Genomic DNA, 23305 nt, shown 5'->3' with positions numbered 1-23305 from the left:
GTGCAGCAGTGAAAGCGAGGATGGCGAGGATTCAGACTTTGATTAGAGTACTGACGAAAAAAAATAAATGGGCATTGTGCACTCCATGTGATGCTTAATGTGCGTGTTTATTGCGAAGGTAAGCTTTACTCAGCTTTTATTTTTGGTTGTAATCGAGATATATGTTCTAAGACGTCTGACCTGCAACTTGTTTGCGTTTTCGGTGCTCAAAAATTTTTTGTAGAAAATTTACCCCGCGTAATGATCGCACCCCGAAATTTGCGTCAGTATTTAAAAAAAAAAGTGCGATCATTATGCGAGTAAATACGGTACTCAGGATAGTTTGTATGCTTCACAAAAATAAAAGTTAGGCTAGGTTAGGCAGAGCACTGCCAACTATTTCTCATCAAACATGCTGTACCTAATATAAATGCCGAGTTTCTAAAAAAACAGAATGAAAGAAAGAATGACATAACATGGCAGTAAGCAGGAGCGACTGTGACAAGATCTCAGTAAAAAAGTGCAAATGGTTAAAGCTCCCCTTCGATCAATGTGCAAGTGGCCCCATTTTGTAAAATTTGTACCCTACAGAACCCACACAAAATGATTCGCATCACCTCTCAAGCCATAACAGCGATGTCTAATGCATAACCAATTACATCATGTGACCCATGCCATGAAAGAACAAGTAAACGTAGCTAAACAGTAACCGAAGGTGTGATAGGTCGGGGAACAAGAAACACAGAAAACAAATGCACGAGTAATAACACGAATTGCTCCACCACGCACCTTAGAGGAGGAGACCAGCGACGAGTCTGTCGTGCTGCTCACCGTGCTCTCGCCAAGCCGGTCAAACACTGAACGTTTCCCAACTGCTGGTGCTCCTGCTGAGACGCCTGCAAAATAGCCACACACAAAAAAAAAAAAAAAAAAAAAAAAAAAAAAGAAAGAAAAAAAGAAAAAAAAAGGGGGGGTGTTAAAGGCACTCGAAACACCATCCAACCCTAATGTTACCAAATTCATTTTTGGTGCTTTGCATAAAGTCGCGTGACCTTAATTTTCACTGCACGTTCTTGCTTTCACGCGATGCATGGGCCCTAAAGCGACATTCCCCTATGCCATGTACAGGGCCTTCCACTTATAATGATAGTACCAGATAGAACGACGCATCACTTATAGTGATCAAATTCTTTATATTTCTCCATTCTTCCCTTGGCCCTATACAAAACGAAATCATGCATAACGATATGATTATCAGTGACACATTAGAAAGAGCAAAAGAATTCCGGTTGTCTGAAAGATGCTTACTGTCAAGTTTTATCTGAAGATTTGATAAAAGATAAAGCACTTTGAAGCGAATGACACAAAAACTCTGCATGAATACTGCAAACATAGTGACATGCATGGAGAAACCCGAGAGATCATGCGGCATTACGAAATGAGAGCTGTCATCATCATCGCAATTGCTGGAGGGAGGAGGAGGGGAAGCACTTGCTTGTCCGCTGCCAGGCAAAGTGGCTGCATTTGAACAGCCACTGCCTGACTGTGCGCACGTGAAAGATGGCCCTAACTAAAAACAAGGCAGTGCCTCTCGATTTGAAACAGCAGATTGATCGAGATTTCGAGCAGTGTTTCAAGGTTAGAAACCTCGCAAAATAAATATGGGCTTTCGCAGTTTGGTGCATGCAAAATGACAGCTGCCAGCATATTGATCAGCAATTGACAAGCTTCAGGTGCACTCAACTGTGCGCGAATTTCTAACAAATGATGCCACTGGAACATGACATCACTCGTGGCATCATGGCATCTACACGTGTCAAACATGGTCTATGAATGAGTCATGTGGCAAACTTTTCTACAGCACATGATCAGATGCCAATGACTGGTACAACCTAGGGATGCCACGAGTGTATAGAACAATTTTCTGGAACTGTAGGCCACCAACAACAACTTGATTGGTTTTGTTGGTTCCATGGCACATAAGCGACTAGACTATCACGTAACAAATAGAGCTTTAAATGTCTGCTGTGCCACTAATAAGCTAGTTTGGCCATAATGACAGTTGGTTCTTACCATGTGGTTGGCTGGCAGCGGCCAAGAGCTGGCGAGTGCGGGCAGTGACCCCCGAGGGCAGCACCACCTTGAGGGTGGGACCCTCCAGGGCAGCTGGCTGCTGAGGTGCCACTCTCTGGAAGGCCGGGGAACCAATTCCGAACCGCTTCGGGGCCACACGAGCCGCCACAGGCTCCTCATCAGCCATGCGCCGCTTGGACAGGGGGCGCACTGTTGCCCGCGGCTCAGCTGCTGAGAGGGGAAACGGGGATTAAACTTCTACCTGCCAGTGGCCTTAATTGTGAGAATGTGCCTAAAACTCCTTTACTGGAAGAGCGAGCTGGCGGGCTAGTTGGTTCTGCAAGGTGCTGGAAGAACACAAGAGACAGGACACAAAGTAACAAAGGGCAGCACCCTTGTGTGTCTTTAATTGTGTCCCGTTCCTTGCGCTGTTCTGCCACCTTTACCAGGACAATGCTCTAGACATCAATAGCAAAATGACCTCTTTAGATCAAATCCACTTCGACCAGGTGCTCTCTCGCCATTCACATTTGCAAAAAGACTGCACAAAATAAATTATGATAGTTGAATTCATACCCAAAACCTTAACTGACATTTCATTTTTCAGAGGATAAGGGATTATCATCACATAATCGTTTTTGTTTTAGTTTGCTGGCATGAAAGCAATCAGCTTCTTGCTGACACTCACTGCAAACACATGGTTAAGTCTCCAGGTCACAGGATTTGTTTCTGAGCTGCACATTCGGGTAGTTTCGGCACCCTACATGCACACAGGGTCTGGAGGTGTGAAGGAAAGACTCTTCTCCCCTTTCAGATACATGTAACTCAGGGAGTCAAGTAGATTAGAGCACAGAATGGGGCTGAGCTTACCTAAAAGCCAGGGCCCAACGAATGCATCATGCCACATTGCACAGACTTCACTGGTGCATGGACGGCGTGTGGGCTCTCAAGTAAGCCCAGACCTCACCAAGCCAGCAGGCCAGGCAATGAAACTTTTTTCAATCTGGAGTCAGTACATTAAAAGCTCGTTAACTCGAGCATCGATAATCCAAAATTTTCCGATAATTCAAACTACGCTACTTCTTCCAGCCAAGCTCCATAAAGATCTGTGTACTAAAAAGCCTGTTAATTCGAACGCGAGTTAGTTCCGCTAGGGATAATTCGAACTAGGTGCCGCCACGCCTGGGCGACTTGGCACACAGGATGTAACCAAAAAAAAGAAAAAGAAAACAAACTTCGCGAAAGAGCAGCTGTACATTACCAAAACGGAGACAGCAGATGTAACTAGGTAAAACCATGGAAGAGTGGGTAAAGCCTAAATGACAGCATGATCGCCGCGGCAGCCGGCGGCGCCGGAGGGTAGGGGTTGGCAGCCACAGCGGCAGCTGCCTGCTTGCTCTTTTCCGCGCAACCTCCGAAACTCACAACTAAATGCTAGTTAATTCGAGCCCTGTTAATTCGCAAATGCAGATAAGCTCTATTGGTGCGGTCCCAGCCAACACCCATGAAAAGCTATGACTTGAGACGGGCGCTACGGATTACGCGGAAAAAACTATTGTTTTTTGCTAAAGGATCGTCCATCCTTCCATCCATCAGTCATCAATGGAAGCACACGGCCAGCCGCGATCATGGTGCCACCTTTTAGCATCTTCGCTTCAAAAGACGTTTGTGCTATGGTGCGTTCAAATAATTGAGTAGACAGCGCCCGCCCCACTCGCCCATGACATGATAAATCGAACATACTCAAAACAAGGCTTGCACAACTGGACAAGCGCTGGCACTCTGCCATATTCATTTCCCTCCTTTGCTAGAGCTAACGTCAAAAAGTGAACAGCATGATGTTATCACTGTGCAGCATCTTGGCGCACTGCTAAGAAATGCATTGGACCGTGACGGCTCGAAATGGAGCGACGCGCCAACAACTGGCGCCTTCTTTCTTTTTTTCAAATTTATTGGCAAAAATTGGGGGTGGGAGGGTTCATTATGCGAGGGGGTAGTTGCGTGAGTAAATACTCTAAGTTTACCGTAATGCAAATGGTTCTTGTCAGTTTTTTGAGGCCATTCGATAATTTGAACATCAGATAATTCTACCTTCTTTTCCAGTCCCGTGAAGGTCGAATTAACGAGCCTTTAATGTAATGTGCTAGTGCAGTCTTGCAGCTTATGAAAAACCTCTATATAACTTCAAAAATGTTCACATATTCTGTGATATTTTCTTGCACCGCATTCATAACTGATGTATCAGTAGCCTCCTTTCTACTTCTTTTCAGTTTTTGGATTAGTGCTCATAAATTTTAAGTGTAAACCTTATTTAAACCCAGTAATAAAAGCCAATTGGTATATTATTTGGCATTTCAGTTTATTCCAATTGGAGCCAGCATAGTTCAATATGCCAGCAAATTGGACCTTCTGGGTAGCTCAACTGACTTCCTTGCGTTCCAATTGGTTCTTCCATTCCAAATCATCCCACTGGATCTTGAAGTTCAAAGTGGTCTTACAACTCCCAATTTGCTCAACACTTCAGGTTTCCTTGGTTCCAAGTGTCAACATTGGTCTCCCAAGTCACAGATTGCATATGCTTCATAAATCTCTCTGGCTAACTTGTCCTTCATCCTTCTCATAACCTTAACATTGTGAAGGTCAGCCGGACATTTTTAATCTCTACAATCAATGCAGTCTTTGCAGTGCACAGCCAGATTTGTGCCAGACTTGTCCGATATTGCCTTAGCGTGCTCTCTAATCCTTTCATTGAGGCATCTTCCTGTTTGTCCAATATATTTCTTTCCACAATGCAAGGGAATCTCATAAACAACCCCCTGAATACACTTAGAGTACCTAGTCCGGTGCGAAGTTTTGCTGAGCACTGCAAAGACTGCGTTGATTGTAGAGACCAAAAATATCAGCATGCCATCGGTGGTTTTGTTGAAGAAGGAAGTGAAATTTTTGCGCAAACCGGCAGGATCTTAACGACAAGAAAGAAGTTGGCTGCAGACGTAAAGTGAAGGAAGAAGTGAAAGAAGAAGATGTGCGGTTTCCAGTTAAAATAGTTGTCAGTGCAGCATAGTCCTTGTGTGCGTGTGTGTGCCTCTTGTGCTTTGTGTTGGTGTTACCTGCTCTGCTGCCTTCTTCCAAGAGATGTGTGACCAACTAGCTCATCGTTCGACTCTATTAGAGCTAACTTGTCTGACTCTGGATGCAAGGGTACTGGAGGACTAGATTTCCCTCACCCTCCCTTTGAAATGAGAAACCCCAGTTGGAAGCTGCTGCCTAAATGGCCGTGTGACGCGGTCATGCAATGTCGCACAACCCTATGATCAATCAGCGTGCGGCCATGTCGGCTGTCAGTTACCACGTGCCAGAGCCATGCCTGTGATTTGCTGCCATTGTGGCATGTAAGATAGCCGTGAACCTGAAAGAATCAGCGAGAGCTGCAAGCTGCCAGGTGCACTAAGACATGCCAAGGTATTCGCGCAACAGAAGACAATTTAGCGGCTACCATGCTGCGTGGTCACAACGTCAAGTATTGTACGACATCAAATAGCATCATGCAATGACAGGCATGTCACTAAGATGCTCAGGACGGCTCCCCAGTCCCAGCTCACCAGGCTGCTCATAGTCACTCTGGAAGCTGACCCTGCTAACAGGTGGTGTCTCAGCAACTGCAGCTGGCCTGTCTGATGCCTTGGCAGGTGTGTATCGGCGTGGTATGCCAACAGCTGCCGTGAAGAAAGAGAGACAGAATCATGTAGAATCACGTGCTCTGGCCGCTCAAAAATCAACAGTGCGCCAATATTCATACTTCCGTGTATCAATGTATATTCCATGTATTCCAGTCGTATTCCATGTATTGGCTATCAGGGAGTGCTAAAAAGCCTTCTACAAAGAGCCTTCTTACTCTTTGTGTTTACATAAGACTGTTCCATTACCACTGCTGCCACGCTGGAATGTATGATAGCAGACCTTCGACGAGTACAGCGCAGCACACGAAGTTCAGGTAGATGCTGCCGCCAAGGTACACTTTGTGAAAGTTTCACTTTTCCACAATTATAACTTCACGTATTCTCCGCTGCTCTGATGCCAGGAGAGAAGCAAATCATGAGACTTTTATCCTTGATCATGCAACGCTAAGCAACATGGAACCGAAAGTGCAGAAGATGCTGGGAAATCAAAGAAAAGCAATGAGAAAAGTGTGTGCTGACAACAGTTAAACATCACATGCTAAGAACAGTTAAAAAAGCATGGTTGAAACAAACACAAGCCTGCCTTTTTTCATTACATACAGCTGCAGTTTTTCCACGATGAGTAATGAGGACAATTCTGAAACAATAGTGAAGTACGCATTCAATCACAGTAAACCCAGCAAGCATTTCTTTCCATTCTGGCTGCACATTTGGCAGCTTCATCATCCCGGAAGCTCATGAAGCAAAGCAGAACATCAACAGCCTTCGCAAAAAACTTTGCACTGAGCATAGCCTATGATGCATGTGCCTCCGACAACGCGTGACCACCATCACAGCATTGCACACTTTTTGCCAGTGTCGCAATCCGTGCCTCTCCTGTAGATACTATGTCATTATCTGCATATCAAACAGATAAGCAGTTTGAAGCCATTTTGAGTTCTTCCCTTTCATCACAATGTGTCCTGCGATTTTTCCCCAATGTCAGGTGAGCTTGGAGGCTCCACTTCGGTTTCGCTGCCTACAACATGCATGCGCCCATTTATTTGAGCTCTTGTTAAAGCAACTGGAGACTGCCTGCACTTTGACTACGTGCCAGGACACTAAAAGCATCTCCACAGCTTGATATGCTATGCTGACCTTATTATCCTGTCTCTAACGTTTGGAAGTATCCTTTCAATTAGACATTGCTGGAAGCACTTGAAAGTGCTACTGCCCATAACCAGTTAGTAACGACCTGCACCGTTGACGTAATGGTCATGGGGAGCAGTACTGCTGCTCGACATTTAACAGGTCAAAGCCTTTAACGTGGTGAGTCATGCAGCTGCATTAAAATAGGCTAACCGGGAGGCCCAGTTTCTCCATCTCTATCTAAAACTTCCCCTTATCAGTCACAAATAAATAAATATATAAAAAGCACTGCACAAAAGTGTCCAACAAGGTACTCCTTTTTAAGTTCTCTGACTTCTTTCATATTTGCCATTACTTATTTCAGTAAAAAAAAAAAAAACCTGAGCACTGCCTTCTTTCACACTCCCAGCAATGAGTGAGATCCCTATGCTTGCTTTGAGTCCTGCAGTAGTACTGTTGTGGGATAAGTGCGAAATGGTTTTCACAGGAAGTAGCTGCCTTTGGTGACCTTGCCACGACAACGCGAATCAAACAGTGAAAAAGCCTGCTTTTGCTTTAGTTTCTACACCACTGCATACGAGTCAGCTTAAGCGAGCACAGAGTCAAGTTCCCAGCACAAAAAACTAATTCGACATGATTTACAATGCCAACGATTTTCATATATGCTAAGTGAAAAGATGTCATGCGCTAATGGCATGCAAGGATAGTGAACAGGGCACTCGCTGCAGTTCTTCAATTCGTGGCAAACCATCGCATTAAATTCAGCCAGTTGATTTCCCCAATTTTCCCTGATGATTCCCTGATTTCTGCAAATGCATAAAATTTCCCTGCCTATTCCAGGTTCTTCAGATTGCTCAACGCCCTTGCTGCATCAACCATTCCTTGAGGTCCGCCATATTACAGTACTGTACTTCAAAAGCATTCTCTCTGTTCCCCTAAAGCATCTTGAGCAGCCATTTTTAACAAGTAAAGTAAAAGCTATTAAATCCAAATCTTATTAATCTAGGGCTGCAAATAATTTGAACAGCCAGCGAGATGCTGGCCAACGACTATGTAAGTCTATGGCATTGGACACTCGCTAATTTGGACACCATGCATCTCACACCAGATGATTCGAACGGCTACCCAAGAAAGGCTGCGATGTTGATGTGCAATGATTTATGAGTCACTGGAGTGGGCAAGCCATTCTGGAACAGTCCACAAAGTACATTTGCCCAGTTTGGCCAGAACCGATCGGATGGCAGACCAAATGTGGAAATGGCTGTGTTGTAATTGCAGACCTGTCTCTTCTGTTAGAACATCTTGGCTGAAACTGGTCTCACCGTTGTGTCAGTAATTGTAGCCGCGTTGCATTTGGGGTTTGTAGCACATGAGGTAGTCAAGCACTAAACTTTCAGCTAAAAATCAGTATGCTGTCCTTAGAAGAACCAACCAAAGGATTTTCAGAGTTAGAGTTTGTTCAAAGCATTTCATTCCATTAAGAAGACAAAAACACATTACTAATCTACAACTGCGTTTTCTCTTAAATGCAGCCTAGGACAGAGAAGGATGTGTTCAATGGAAAATATTACGGTGAATGTATTTTTCTGTAGGTTCTCAAGTTTCTTGAATGTACGTAAAATGCACCACATGCTGCTTCACAAACTTCGTCATCTTAACATTGAACCAAACGTTTTAAAATGGATTGAATGCTTTCTTACTAACCGCTCACAATTCGTATCAGTAAACGGTCATAACTCTTCGCTTTCTGATGTGAACTCCGGTGTACCTCAAGGATCCGTACTAGGACCTTTACTCTTTTTAATTTACATAAACGACCTGCCCTCTGAGATAACTTCTAACATGCACCTCTTTGCCGATGATTGCGTTATTTTCCGTGAAATTAAAAACCCAGATGATATTAACTGTCTTCAAACTGATCTCACTGCGATTGCTACCTGGTGTGAAAAATGGTTAATGCAACTTAATATTAGTAAATGTAAATGCATGCGTGTAACAAGGATTTCTAATGACTCGCATGTTTACTATTTGAATAACGTTCCTTTGGAATCAACAAACTCATATAAGTACCTGGGCATAATTATTTCATCTAACCTCACGTGGACAACCCATATTGAATATGTAATTAACAACGCTAACCGCATGCTTGGTTACTTACGCCGTGCCTTTTCGAGAGCTCCATCGTCATTAAAGTTATTGCTATATAAAACACTAATACGCCCTAAATTAGAGTATGCATCATCTGTATGGGATCCAGGTTATGAAAAACTAATCACTGCTATAGAACTTGTTCAAAATAACTCCGTCCGTTTCATTTATTCTAATTACAGCCGAACCGAAAGTATTACAGCCATGAAGTCCGACCTTCAACTTCCATCATTAAGATCACGTCGCAAAATATCTCGCTTAGTCCTGTTCCACAAGCTCTATCATCATCCTAGCCTGAGTGACGAATTCTTTCTTCAACCTCACTATGTATCCCATCGCATCACAAAATCGGCCTCGGTAGATGTAATACACACGCTTTCTTACAGTCATTCATACCCCGAACATCGACTGAATGGAACCACCTTCCCGCAGATATTGTTTCCATCAATGATAACTCAAATTTTCGTACTGCTTTAGCTAATATTGTATACTGACAGGACTTTTGCACTGCTTCTTATTGTATCTAATTTTTTGTATTTATTGTTGTATTTTAGATATTTTTGAAATTCATACCCTTGTAAACGATACGGTTATGCTTATTTTGTTTTGTTGTTAACCCACTCCCCTCTTCAATGCCTTTACGGGCCCTGAGGGTATTGGAAATAAATAAATAAATAAATAAATAAATAAAGCTTGTGCTATGAATAATTGCGACTTACAGTAAAGGCTTAGAAACCAAAAGCAATCACCTGCAGTAAATTTAATGGCTGTGAAAGCTTCAGACAATGGCTGTGTTTGCTACTATTTGCAACAATTGAAAGAATAGGTACCAACGATACCTTGGCAGGGGAAACTGTAGCATACAAACACTGCCTGGACTTAAGCCGAAATCATACCGTACAAGTTCCCTCACATGGCCAACACGGGAGCCAAAATATGCCGTGTCCATACAGAAAGACATTAGAATGAAGTCAGAAAAGCAGAACTGCTCACCAAGCTTTGTTCCTGAAGAAGGTGCACTGCGCATCAGCTTCTCTTGTGCCTCCTGCAAGAGTAGCAGCAGGCACCAAGAAGGCATGCATCAGCTTTCTTGCTCGGTCAAAAGCTCTTGAAATTAATCGTTTCTGTTGTTTACTCATGTACATATAAATCTTTTTTCCTGCTTTTTCTAGTCATTCGGTAGAAATGACAGGACAACCGATATTCAAATCATGGCCGGGCCAAGACAAATGCAGACGACACAAGAATGTCGAAGAATGAAGAAAATGATGCAAGCAATGCTGTCGTAAAAAGCAGTGCCTTCCGGCTCCCCTTAGAGGGTAACTCTAAAGAACTTTCGAACAATCTGAATTGATTATTACATTACATCGACTTCTGGATAATGCACGACTTAGTTGTGATCATTATTAGTCTTTCAAGACTATGAGGCAAAATATACAAGAGCAAAAACCAGGAAACCGAATAGGAGTTTTGACAAAAGCATGACCAAAACCTGATACCACGGTCACTTGCAAAACTTCCCATGAGCGCGTTGGATGGCTAAACTGGTGACTGTAATTGACTGCTCCAATCATTAATTATCTAGCCTATGCAATCTGACATTGCAACTAACAAGCTTGACACTCTTCAGCAAATATTGGGTGAACATAAATGAAAGTGCATTGTGCTTTCGAAACATCTGAGAAGACAACCGAATGGGAAGGAGGACTCACACATGTATTCTGCATGGCTCTTACATAGAGAGTGATGAAGGAGAAATACACTATACTAAGAGCACCAAGCATTCACCCAGTACTCCCCTGAATATTCACCAGTGTTGCCCTGAACACATGCACAATTTATGCAAACAAAACAAAGGGCACTCGTGATGTCACAAATGCAAGGTGGCCCCCAAATCCCCCTGAACAAGGCCATGAAGTGAGAAGAGTTAAAATTCATTCAAGGTGAGACAGAAGCAAACTGAGAAGAATCTGACCACTCCACAGAAAGGTACCGCGCACAAGTTTCAGTATAATACATGGATAGTCCAAAAACACCTCCAAAGTTGCCAATCCAGTGCTGTTGAAGTAGAGCAGCTGTTACTATGACTAGACTGAAGAGATTTAATGGACGCTTTACTTTAGAGGTAACCAAGGAAGATGACATTGAGATAATAGCAACATGGCAATAATTGCAAAGTCAAACCATTCTAGTCATACATGCAAACAGTTTGTGATCATAACACTCACTGCTACTTCCCACCTGCTATGCCGCAACCTTTCCAACAAGCAACCTCGCAAAGAAACAAAACTAGGCTCCCAGTCAAATAGCCATCAGGCAAAGCTATGCCTACTAAGTTCATTTAAGCCAGCCATAAACACACACACAGAGGCTTCAACTTACAACACTAAGGATGTATAAGTTGCCCTTTGGTATTGAAGGAACATTTTCCACACAATCCTTCGCAGACAATGAAGGATTAACCAGTATGAAAATACATGTGGTAAATCGCTTGCATTTCTACAATTCTGCTCCAATAAATGCTTGCTTTTTTCCTAATCTTTTTCTCAGGCCTGCCCAGTATATCACCACCAACAGTGCTTCAGCTTAGGCCAAGATAGCAATCAATCAACCAATTTAGCTCAGGCAATCATTCAGCAAGAAAAAATAAATGGCAATGCCAAACCTCAGGACCACAAAGTGACTGCATATTTGTTTTTCCTTGCCTGGCTGTGAACATGCTTGGCATGTTTCAGGATGGCGATGACGTCTCCCATCGTGTGAATACCCATGTCGAAGAGGTACTCCTTGGTCAAGTCCATGAGCATGCCCCACTGGATACGGTTGTCAGCAAACACTACTGCATACTGCACAGACACCTGCTGCGGAAGCCCTGCCGCGCGGAAGAACTGCACCCACTGAGAGGTGCCTGTTGCAGAGAAGCACACAGATGTTGAAGCAACATTAACATACACAAACACTGCACAATACAAGGGCTCTTATATCTTCACCAAAATGCATGTGTCACAGATGGAAATAGAAAATCACTACTTCGGTTTCAGAAGCTGCAAGGAAATATGCAAAGACATACGCACAGGACCTGCATTAGGTTTAAACAAATCTTGAAGTGAAATTACATGACAAATCAATTCATTCTATAAAAATTAATCTATGTGTCCATTAACTTTTTTTAGAGTTGCTCAAGCATAATAACTAACGTCAAGAAGGAAGCCCAAGTATAAGACAGTGGCAGATATAAACTAGTATGCATTACAGCAGTCAGCATGCTTTAGTTGAATGCTTGAAAGCGTGGCCTGGACTGACACCAGCGCTGCGAAGTGTTGCCTGCCGGGGCCAAGACAATTGCCTCGGTATACTTGCAGCAGCTCATGATAGCTGCAGTGCAGTTCGATATAATATGGCATTCATCGTCGGAGTGATTGTGCTTTTGATGGGCTCGTGTTGCAGCGTTTCGCTCATTGCTGCAGGCTAACACAAGCGCACAGAATGTAATTGCAATTGGTTTATAAGGAAGGAAAGGCACAGTATCTGTCACACTCCTCTGTGGACACCTGAACCACACTGCAAGAGAAAGAAGGAAGATGGGAGTGAAAGTGGAAAGAGAGTAAGAGGTGCCATTCAGACCTGACCGTGTCAATCCATAGAAAAGCACAGAAAATATGTTGCAGTTTGCTTATCTCAGCACCCAAGCATGGTGTGCGACAGCTCACATACCTTTCAAGTTTAGCCTCTTGTCTGTCTTAAATAAAAGTCATAGTTTGTTTATCTTAAAATAAGTCACTTCCAAAAATTACAGCTGCTCCTCAACTGGAACCACACTACTGGACAATTTTCTGTGGATATGAATCTATACTGGGGAAAGGAGTTCCCTTTGCATCCTTCTCCCTTCCTTCCGCCACAACACTAAACACAACCCACCCCCCTTGGAACAGGGATAAAGAAAGGCCTGTCTTTTTCCCTATCCTGCATAGCCTTTGCTGCAGGATCACACAAAGCTGTCTGGGGGCATAAAGTGACTTTATCTGCACCTTAATGAGGTTTGGTTTGGTTTGCGGGGTTTAAATCTCGAAGTGACTCACGCTATGAGAGACGCCGTAGTGAAGGACTCCAGAAATTTGACTAGCTGGGGCTCTTTAACATGCACTAGTATCGTACAGCACATGGGCGCCTTACTTCCCGCCTCCATCGAAAAGCGGCCACCGAGGCCGGGATTCGATCTCGCGTTCTTGGGAAAAGTAGTCTAACGCCGTAGCCCCTGCGCCATCCTGGCAGGGCCAGCTTAATAAGGAGCTTCTCCCAGGAGCTTTCTCATTCCATACTGACAAGGATGAAAACCCAAACTAGTAGCAGAATGCACCATTTTGATCAAGCCTCTCTGTCTTGATCAAGCCCACGAACTCATTCAGTGGCATCTTAGTAGGGTCTTGTTTGACAATAGACATGAGTTGTGAACACAGTGTAGAATTTCTTACATTGTGATTGTGAGCTATGAATACACACACCTGGTGTGAGAACTTTAATGTCCTGAGTTGAAAGTGTGCTGCAAGGAACGCCCTGATGAAGGGTTACTTAGACCCCTTGAGGTCCATTAATACACGATGACATCGCCAGGCATACAGGTCACCCAACATTTAAATCATGCCAGGGCAAGGCACAAACCCAGACACAAACATCGAGGAATGAATAGAATGATGCAAACAATAATGCTGCTGTGAAAAGTATTGCTTTCCAGCTTCAGTTAAAGGGCAAACTGTCCGCTCCATCCTGCCTTTCAGCGTACAGGTTAGCAGAGCATAATTAGTCCCTGCCAGGATCTGAAAGCTCCAAGAGTTTCACGCTATGTTACCAACCGTGAAGAGTACGCAGTCTATGAGAAAACAATCAGCAACAAAAAAAAAAGAAGGCCCTAAAAACCTGCTCCTCGTATACTGTATAGCACCTGACAGAACCTGACGAACGGAGTGACAAGCACGACTTTGAAAGCGCTTAGTACAGGACAGCCTGCACTTCTTGAAACCGAAGTGTCCAAACAAAACCACGCGCTCGCTCACGATGTTTCCCACTACCACGGCACCGTCACCGTCGACTTACTGCGATCAAAGCCGCAGTTCGAAACACTCAGATGAAGGTTCTGTCACCGGCCATGCATATAAACGCATGCAAACAAACAAGGCATTTTGCCTTGCACTCAGCCCCACATATTTCTAGCGCTATTAGCTGGTTCATTTTATTAAAATAGGTGCAACGTCGCCACATCGCGGTCGGCTTCGCTGCCTCGCTGCAACCGCTTACGCCAAGCACATATTCAACGTAGGCTACGCTAATTCAGCGGGTGTTGAATAGATAACCGTTTCGATCACTCTCTTAATATTTAGACGGGTCTCGGTGACGGGGCACTGCAAAAGAAGGCAGGGTGCCTATTTTTGGAGCTGAGCGTGATCCCACAGACGAGGGGGGTTACCTACTCATTTCGTCTTTGGCGGCCATGCTTTTGATTCCGTCGCTTTGTGGAGCGTCTCAGTCCCGCTCCAGCCAACCAAACGGACTTGCCCTTTATGCAGTAATAAGTGTCTAAAGAGCCAGCTGATATGAACTTGCTACCTTTCCGGACCGCACTGCTTAACACACAACACCAGCAACACCACGCTGATCTTTTATTTTTATTTTTTTTTGTTTTTATGCGTTTTCTCTTTCTGCTCTTTTAAGTAACCAATGTTTGTAGGCCAAAAAGCGATTTCGGCTGCGGAAGTTCGCTACACTTCGAAAACTGCACCGAGAAATGTGTACAATTTTTAATATCAGAGCCCTAAAGAAGATTAAATGATATACTTAAAGAGGCACTTTGATTTTGGCATCCACTTTAATGAATTTGAGTATTTCAGAAATTTACGTTGTTGCTCTTTCTTAAACATTAATGGTCAACAAGTTGCTGTTTCGTTCTTCAGTGTTCAAAATAAAATAAAATGTCAATTAATTTATAGACGCAGATATGTCATATTTCCCCGTGCATACTTCCTCGTGGACACCTGAACGGCAACAACCCGCAAGGAGGGAGGAAGGTGGGAGTGAAAAGAAAGAGAGGGAAGTGCTGCGGAGTGGAGGGCTGCGGAAAAAATTAAAGAGCGCTAATGTTGTTGTTGTGGCTGTAGGAAGAAGGAAAAGAAAAGGCACGGGCCTGCTACTGGCCCTGCAGCTGAGCCACCTCCGCTGCCTCGTGCGGACAGAAGAGTTGCTCGGGGTTGTCCTGGTCTTCCACCGTGGTCCTGGGGTTCTCTGATGGGGCTGGGACAGGTAGGTCACCGCCGCTTGCGGCGGTGGCTAGCCAGGAATTTTTATCTGTTGTAGGCCCTCATTGCAACCGCCACAGTTTAGGTGGTGGACGACGGCTGTTGCGGCGCGCGTCTTTCTCTCCCTCTTCCTTTTCTTCCTTCTCTATTTTCAAGAGGCGTCCGTGTGCTGTGCGATGTCAGCGCACGTTAAAGATCCCCAGGTGGTCAAAATTACTCCGTAGCTCTCCACTACGGCTCCTCTTTCTCTCTTTCCACTTTCACTCCCACCTTCCTCCCTTCCCTTACGGCGCGGTTGCGGTGTCCACAGAAAACAAGTGAGACAGTTACAGTGCATTTCCCTTCCTATAAATAAATCAATTTTTTTTTCTCTTCTGTCTGCACGAGGCAGCGGAGGTGGCACAGCTACAGAGCCAGTAGCAAGCCCGTGCATTTTCTTTTCCTTCTTCCTACAGCCACAACAACAACAACAGAAGAGAAAGGAAAAAGAAGAGGAGGGAAAGACGCGCGCCTCAACAACAGCCGCCGTCCACCACCGAAGCAGTGGCGGGTGCAATGACGGTCTACAACAGATAAAATTCGGTGGCTGGCTAGCCCCCGCCGCAAGCGGCGTTGACCTACCGTCCCAGCCCCGTAGGGCCATGCAGGAACTGCCACCCTTCCCTGCCTCGGCGGTTGCGTTTCCTTAGAGGCGAAACGGAGTGGCGTCCGTGTGCTGTGCGATGTCATTGCACGTTAAAGAGTCCCAGGTGGTCGAAATTTCCGGAGTCCTCCACTACGGCGTCTCTCATAGCCTGAGTCGCTTTGGGACGTTAAACTCCACAAACCAACCAACCAACCAACCTTCACCGCCTTCTCCTCCTACCTAAAGAGCGCTGCAGAATCTGCTTGGTTTGGTTAGGTTTGGTTTGCAGGGTTTAACGTCCCAAAGCAACTCAGGCTATGAGAGACGCCGTAGTGGAGGACTCCGGAAATTTCGACCACATGGGGTTCTTTAACATGCACTGACATCGCACAGAACACGGGCGCCTTACTTTTCGCCTCCATCGTAAAGCGGCCGCCGAGGCATACATTGGAGTAAGGAGAAAGCACGGATGCTGCTGTTGATTGCTACTGTTTGCTTTATAGTTGCTTAATTCACTTCTTGTTTGCCCATCTTAGTCTTTGGTACTTTCAAATTGCGCGCCAATCCCTTCCTATGCCCTTTTTCGGCTCTACTTCTGGTTGCGTGACATCACATCCTCTACCTCACATTAATTTACTTCTTGTTTACCCCTTTTAGTCTTTGGCAATTGGTACTTCCAAATTCCTATCTCTTTATGTTATCCCTACCATTTTTCGTTCCATAGCCCTCTGCGTTGTCCTCAACTTATGTAAACCCTCTTTGTTAGCCTCCAAGCTTCAGCCCCATAGGTGAGTACAGGTAAGATGCAACTGTTGTATACTTTCCTCTTGAGCAATATCCTGGGACTTCCCACGTCGACGCTGACCGCTCTTTCCATCAGCCAAGCAAACTGCCGCCCTCAGGCTCCTCCTTGTATTTCTGGAGGACACACAACTTCGCCCCCGCCTCTAACACCGTAGGTGTGAACCCCTCTGGTATTGCCGCGCCTTCTCCTCCCCCCTGCCGCCCCTTTGCCATCCTCCCCTGCACAGCCCCGTTGCGGTGGTCCCTAATCTGTTCTAGGAGACAGTTATAGGGCTGTGCCTCCCAATTTCTTCCCTCCACCCTATTTAAGAACCTCAAGTTCTTGAGCGATACCGGTAAGGGTACAATAAATAAATAAATAAATAAATAAATAAATAAATAAATAAATAAATAAATAAATAAATAAATAAATAAATAAATAAATAAATAAATAAATAAATAATCTGCGAATGCTTGCCAAATGCGCTCCATCCCAATCTTATTCTTTTTGTTATTTTCTTTTCATGGTCCGGATATGCGGTTACTACCTGTCCTAAGTAGACATTTTCGCCTACTACTTCCAGTGCTTCGCTACCTAACGTAAACTACAGTTTCTTCCCGAGGCTGTTGAACATTACATTAGTCTTCTGCATATTGATTTTCAAGCCCACCTTTCTACTTTTGTTCCTATCTAGGTCATCAATCATTATTTGCAGTTCATCCTCCGAGTTACTTAGCAAGGCAATGTCATCAGCAAATCACAGATTACTGTGGTATTCTCCATCTACTCTTATCCCTAACTGCTTCAAGTCTCTGAATATTTCCTCTAAACAAGTTGTGAATAGTACTGGGGAGATCGTGTCTCATTGCCTAACACAATTTGTTTATGGAAATTTTGTTACTTTCTTTATGCAGAACTATGGTTGCTGTGCAGCCACTATATATATATGTATCTTTCAGCACTTTCACGTACGTACGGCTCGTCCACCCCCTGATTCCGCAATGCTTGCATCACCGCCGAGGTTTCTACTGAGTCAAATGCTTTTTCGTAATCAATGAATGCTATGTATGAGGGCTGGTTTTATTCCGAGCATTTTTCTATCACCTGGTTAATGGTATGGATATGATCGATAGTAGAGTACCGTTTCCGAAACCCTGCTTGATGCTTTGCTTGATTGTAGTCTAAGGTTGTCATGATTCTATTAGCAATTACCTTAGTAAACACCGTATACGTAACAGGCAGTAAGCTGATTGGTCTGTAATTTTTAAGGACCTTAGCATTCCCTTTCTTGTGTATGAGGATAATGTTTGCATTCTCCCATGGTTCCGTTACCGTTGATGACACCAGGCAATGCGTATACAGGGTGGCCAGTTTTTCTAGCACTATATCTCCCCCGTCCTTCAACAAATCTATAGTTATCTGATCCTCTCCAGCTGATTTCCCCCTTTTCATAGTTTCTAATGCTTTCGTGACCTCATCCTTCGTCACTGATGGAACGTCTGACTGTTTTTTCTCCGCCAGTCTCAATACGGTCCTGACTATGGCTACTGCAGAGGTCTGCATAGAACTCCTCGGCTACTTTGACTATTCGTGATGACGTTGCCTGCCTTGTCCCTTAGCGCATACAGCTGGTTTTTTCTATGCCCAATTTCGTTTTTACCGCTTTAATGCTTCCCCCGTTCATTACAGCATGCTCAATTTCCTCCATGTTATACATCCTTATATCGGCCACCTTTCGCTTATTGATCAGCTTTGATATCTCGTCCAATTCTATCTGGTCTGTTCGATTGGAAGCTTTCATACACTGCCGTTTCTTAACCAAATCTTTCGTCTCCTTAGACAGCTTACCGGTATCCTCTCTAACTATCCTACCGCCTTCTTCTGCAGCGCACTCAGTAATTATATCTTGGAAATTATTGTTCATTGCTTCTAGGGTAAGGTCGCCATCCTCGTTTAGAGCTGAATATCTATTCTGTAGCGAGATCCTGAACTCTTCTGCCCTCCCCCTCACCGTTAATTCGTTCATGGGTTTCTTTCTTACTAATCTGTTGCGTTCCTTCTTCAAAGTTAGGCTAATTCGGGATCTCACCATCCTGTGGTCACTGCAGTAACGTCAGGAAGTAACGTAATCGTTGGCAATTTTTTCTTAATTTTCTTTTCTTACCTGTGGGAAAAGGATGAGGAGGGGGGGGGGGGGGTATAAGCTGGCCAACGTTGAGGCTGAGGCTGGCCAAACGCAGACTGCGCCGTTTCAAACGAGTGGCGGCTTGGATCTGCCATCGGTGCTCGCCCCATAGTGTTTACGCTGCTGTGCTACAAGTGGTGGAAAGTTTTGCTGCCGGGGCAAAAGTTCATGCGTTCATTTCCCCAAGGATACAGAGCTGAAAACCGCACGGCTGCGCGCCCTTCCTCGAGAGGACTTCATTTCTTCAGCACATTTCAGGGCAAGATGTTATCGTTACTTTAAGCGATGTTAAGGCGAAAGCCTTTAATGGCTCATACTGTCGTCCGTTCGCGAGAAGTGTCACACCTCACGAGATTCCACGAGATATTGCGAGATTGGGACGTCATCGACCATGACGCACATCATAATTTTTCTCGTCTACCAGGATAATAAATAAATCTTGTCTCCATTGGGAGCCGAACCCCCCTTTGGATCGAACCCTTGGATCCCCAGCTAAGCGCTTTAACCAACTGCGTCGCAATGGAATGCTGGCTGTGTTCGACAAGGGACGCGCGATGTACTGTCACGACTCTTTATCACACATCTTTATTTTATTCAGTCAGTGGGGAGGGGGTGAGGGGGAGGACCCTCAGTCCAGGGTCCCGTTAGCCGAGGCTGCAGTAATAGTGCGGCGAGCCAACCATTGCCGGCGCTCCGGGCAGGGGTCCTTCCAGCAGGGCAGCCTCCCAATCTTGTCACCACCATCGGCGGTGCACGTGACGGTGCAAGTTACAGCGAGTTTACCGCGCTCGCGGCAACCATCGCCTATATATAAGCCTACCGCTGAAACTGGGCCGTCATGTGACGGCCGCTGCTAATTTCGTTCACTCAAACCCCGATTGGGAGCACTGCAATTATGGCGCGCGAATGGGTTAGTCACGTGATATTTTTTGCATTTCACCGGCTTTCTTTAGAACTTGGAAAAAAATATACAGGCGAGTATTTCTTTGTCGAAAATAAATGGAATGGAGGTTTCAGATGATTCTTCTTTACAAATCACAATTACTGTCTAAAGGTTATAATTAGTATTTTAGAAAATTTGTCTCGATTACTAATAAGTCAATTGCAAAATAAAAATTGCCTCGGTGCGCCAGATGACTGAAAGCTGTATGCAAGTGAGTTTTCTTACCTACCTCAAATGTTTTATTGTTAACCCTTGGCTAAAGAGCTTGGACACGCTGTATAGGGTGCTTCTGTAGTGCTGCATCAACGCTATTAGCAATATCTGTACATCGGTTAAACTTGCCCTTTTCCTTCGTGGTTCCTGGGTTTACCTTTTGACCAGGTGCCTCGTCTGCCGATAAATGCGTTTATGATCATTTTCCCAACGGTATTTACCATCTTTGTGTATTGCCACTTCCGCTAGCTGCATGGTTAGAAATTTCCTGCGACCTGGGATACTGGTAGTAGCCTCTTCTCCAATTCGAAGTTCTAAGAAATTGGGGAAAAAAACTCCTCCCCTAATAACGCACCAGGACTTGAATCGTGTAATTGTATGTGCAGTTTTTATTTGTTGCCTCCGTTTTTGCTCTTTGTTTTTGTTTGCCTGTCTGCAGAATAAAATTAGTGAGTGATTCCACTGTACGATTCTTCACTCGGCTCTCCATCAGATCCCTGTCCTCATCGCGCGACTTAGTGTCATCAGCCTTAGTGTACCTTTCACAAACTCGCTTAAAAAGCGTAGTCATCATTCTCACAAGCCAGACGCCTCGCAGTCATTCCGTACTCGCTTCAGCACAGTTCCTGGCGGAGTCCACTCCGGGGCGTCACACCATCCCGGCCCGTATGTACCAGAGGGCGTCTGGAAGCTGGGGTCGCCTCTGGGATCGTCATCCGGATTGCGGGAGGACACCAGCAGCAAAGCGCGCTTCCTGAGCTTAGCCTCCAAGCGCTGCGCTTCTGTCTTCAACGACGCAAACAGATCATCCTTCTCCAAGGGGTCCGCTACGGATGATGGTAGGAAAGAGTACATGGTTTTATAAATCATACACCCCCTTCCATAACAATGGCCGCATGCATATTGCTACAAGTCAAATGGTTTCGCTCCACCCAGTCGTCGTTACTGTGCACAATATTACGGGACGTGGTTTCTTGAATGAGTTCTTAGGGAGCAGCGATGGTGGCGAAAACGCAGTTCTCTCACAGCGCTGGGAATTTGAATCTTAAACCAAGAGACCCATGCGTCCGACTGCTGTTGTTAAGCTTTGGTGGCTTCAGAAATTTAGATAAAGCTAACATTCGTCCATAGAATGAGGTAGTGTGCAGTTTTCTCCCTCAGCATATCCTATAATTGACGACTAATAAAGGTATTCACCAGACGCATTTGTATACCTTTTTGTTTTGAAGCAAACGTCGGTCATTAAGACATCTACTTTCTACCTTATACGTGGGGCTGGTTTACCCAAGCATTATACCATATATGTCGCATTTTGTGCTCAAAAGTGTCACCGTTTGTGAGCGGCTGACTGGGCTAAAGGTCACCAACCCCATTAAGTCTAAACCTACAGGTATGCTGGAGAAGTTGTGCAAATGCGCAGATACTGCGTTAATGCTTCCTCTTTGATGAGTTAAGTACATCTTGAACAGCCTAATGTACAGCTGAACGAAACGTGAATGGAAGGAGAGCAACAGCAACTGCGTTCCAGTCCAAGTTTATTTGCTCAGTATTATACCACCCTCTCTCGATCTTTGGTCGGATATCGATGGGGTCTGACAATTTGACAGAGTTGGTGCCTGTTAAATGTTTCAGCCACAAAAACGCATTATATCGCGCGCTACTTTCCCCTCTAAACGTTACAGTCAACCTTTCCGCATAGTCGAGTTTTATTCGAGCTTATATACGCGCAAAGCAACTTCTTAAAGTTTTCTTGCGTTGGCGGGCACGACGGGACGCATTTCTGTTCTAGACAAACGGTTAATCGATCTGTTGATCTGTAATAAGGTTTTACGAGTTAATTTCGGGAAAGCTTGATCCGCTGATGGTTGTGCACATATATCGATTCGGAAGTGTTTTTAGTTGGTTATAAATACAGATCAGTGTCCCTTGGTGCTTACTATGTTGCTATGTTGAACACAAGCACTGCTTATTATGTGGGACGCCTATAATAGTTTTTACCTTTGTTGTTTCAAATAGACTGTTGTCAACAAATTTCAGATCACTAGTGCCAACCGCACTGTTCTCTATAATAGAGATAACTATTTCCCACTTCAGCAACGTCGGCGGAAGACGTTAGGTGCAACGCGTCATTCTCATTAGGCATTGTGCTCACAATGAAGTGACGTCACAATATCATGAGAACAATTGCCACATTTATTTGGTCAGAATATCAGCCTTTCATTGATCCGAACACACACACACACAAAAAAAATCTCTCTTGAAGTCATTTTGTTTCATATGGCTCAACCCGTCCGTAATTTATTTATTTATTTATTTATTTATTTATTTATTTATTTATTTATTTATTTATTTATTTATTTATTTATTTATTTATTTATTTATTTATTTATTTATTTATTTATTTATTTATTTATTTATTTATGACTTCAACGCTGGAGGGTATTGCAGAGAGGAGTGAGGTACACTCCAAAGAAATCGAAAACAAAACAGCAGTAAAATGAACACACATAACTAAATATAAGTGCGGTTCACGGGTAAAAAGCGAGCAGCCTACATCAATGGAATAAAGCAGTTAACAATCCAATGACACATATTACAAGCAAAGGAAAAAAAAAAAAGACCAGAATAAGGATACAAAGCATAAGCATAAGTTTTGCAAATAGAGAAATAAGACGACAAATAAATGACACTCAACGCAGTATTATACCAAAATAGCCATTTTGAAAGATTGTTGCGACCAGAAAAATACAATAAAATAATAAAAGGCAACTACAATGCTACACTTTCCTGTTTTTATGACATTAGCAGGCTAGTTAAAGCCACTCTGAATTCGAATTACAGATGGTTAAGCGACAGAGCATTTCGTACCTAGCATTTATGAAATGTACTGTACTATATAGCATCTCGGTTCCGTACGACCTCAGCTATTGCTTAAATTCACATTACCTTAAGTGTAAATGTCAGGTGAGCTTTTTGTCTCCTAATTTTATATCTATGCTGCTCTGCTTTTGGCTTTGCGTTGCCTTAGCCTCGATTAGTAGTTTGCAGCTTAAATAATAATATTAGATACCTGTGCCGTAGGAAACCTCGCATATTTTTCTTGGTGGCATGGCTGCAGGAGCATAGCAGGAAATTATTGAAAATTGTTTGGTCCAGTAATAAATTAAACATTATTTTATTAGCTAAATAACCTCCTAGAATGTTGACTATGCAGAAATTTTCTCGTTCAGTGTGTAGATGGGTGGTTCTGGTTTCAGACG

At 44.1% G+C, this 23305-nt stretch overlaps 2 protein-coding genes across 3 annotated transcripts in view; both read right to left on the bottom strand.

Annotated features, from left to right (window-relative positions):
- The window catches only part of LOC146175528 (uncharacterized), a 35686-nt gene extending 21002 nt beyond the window's left edge, over positions 1 to 14684 (bottom strand). The window contains exons 1-6 of one of the 2 annotated variants that reach the window (XM_084581918.1): positions 14474 to 14684; positions 11714 to 11916; positions 10002 to 10053; positions 5655 to 5768; positions 2053 to 2283; positions 769 to 875 (exon numbers count right to left, since the gene is read on the bottom strand). In XM_084581918.1, the coding sequence (XP_084438044.1) occupies positions 769 to 875; positions 2053 to 2283; positions 5655 to 5768; positions 10002 to 10053; positions 11714 to 11916; positions 14474 to 14495 (729 nt within the window). In that variant the 5' untranslated portion in view covers positions 14496 to 14684. The remainder of the gene's footprint in view (positions 1 to 768; positions 876 to 2052; positions 2284 to 5654; positions 5769 to 10001; positions 10054 to 11713; positions 11917 to 14473) is intronic. The other variant, XM_084581919.1, reaches the window with a different exon arrangement.
- Positions 14685 to 20171: 5487 nt separating this feature from the next.
- The window catches only part of LOC146175525 (arylsulfatase B-like), a 63033-nt gene continuing 59899 nt past the window's right edge, over positions 20172 to 23305 (bottom strand). The window contains exon 11 of the mRNA XM_084580793.1: positions 20172 to 20872. Coding sequence (XP_084436919.1) covers positions 20622 to 20872 — 251 coding nt within the window. The 3' untranslated portion in view covers positions 20172 to 20621. The remainder of the gene's footprint in view (positions 20873 to 23305) is intronic.

Source organism: Amblyomma maculatum, chromosome 10, assembly GCF_055883805.1.
Source record: "Amblyomma maculatum isolate TAMU_Amacu chromosome 10, ASM5588380v1, whole genome shotgun sequence".
Lineage (NCBI taxonomy): Eukaryota > Metazoa > Arthropoda > Arachnida > Ixodida > Ixodidae > Amblyomma > Amblyomma maculatum.
This window is presented reverse-complemented; position numbering and strand designations above follow the sequence as displayed.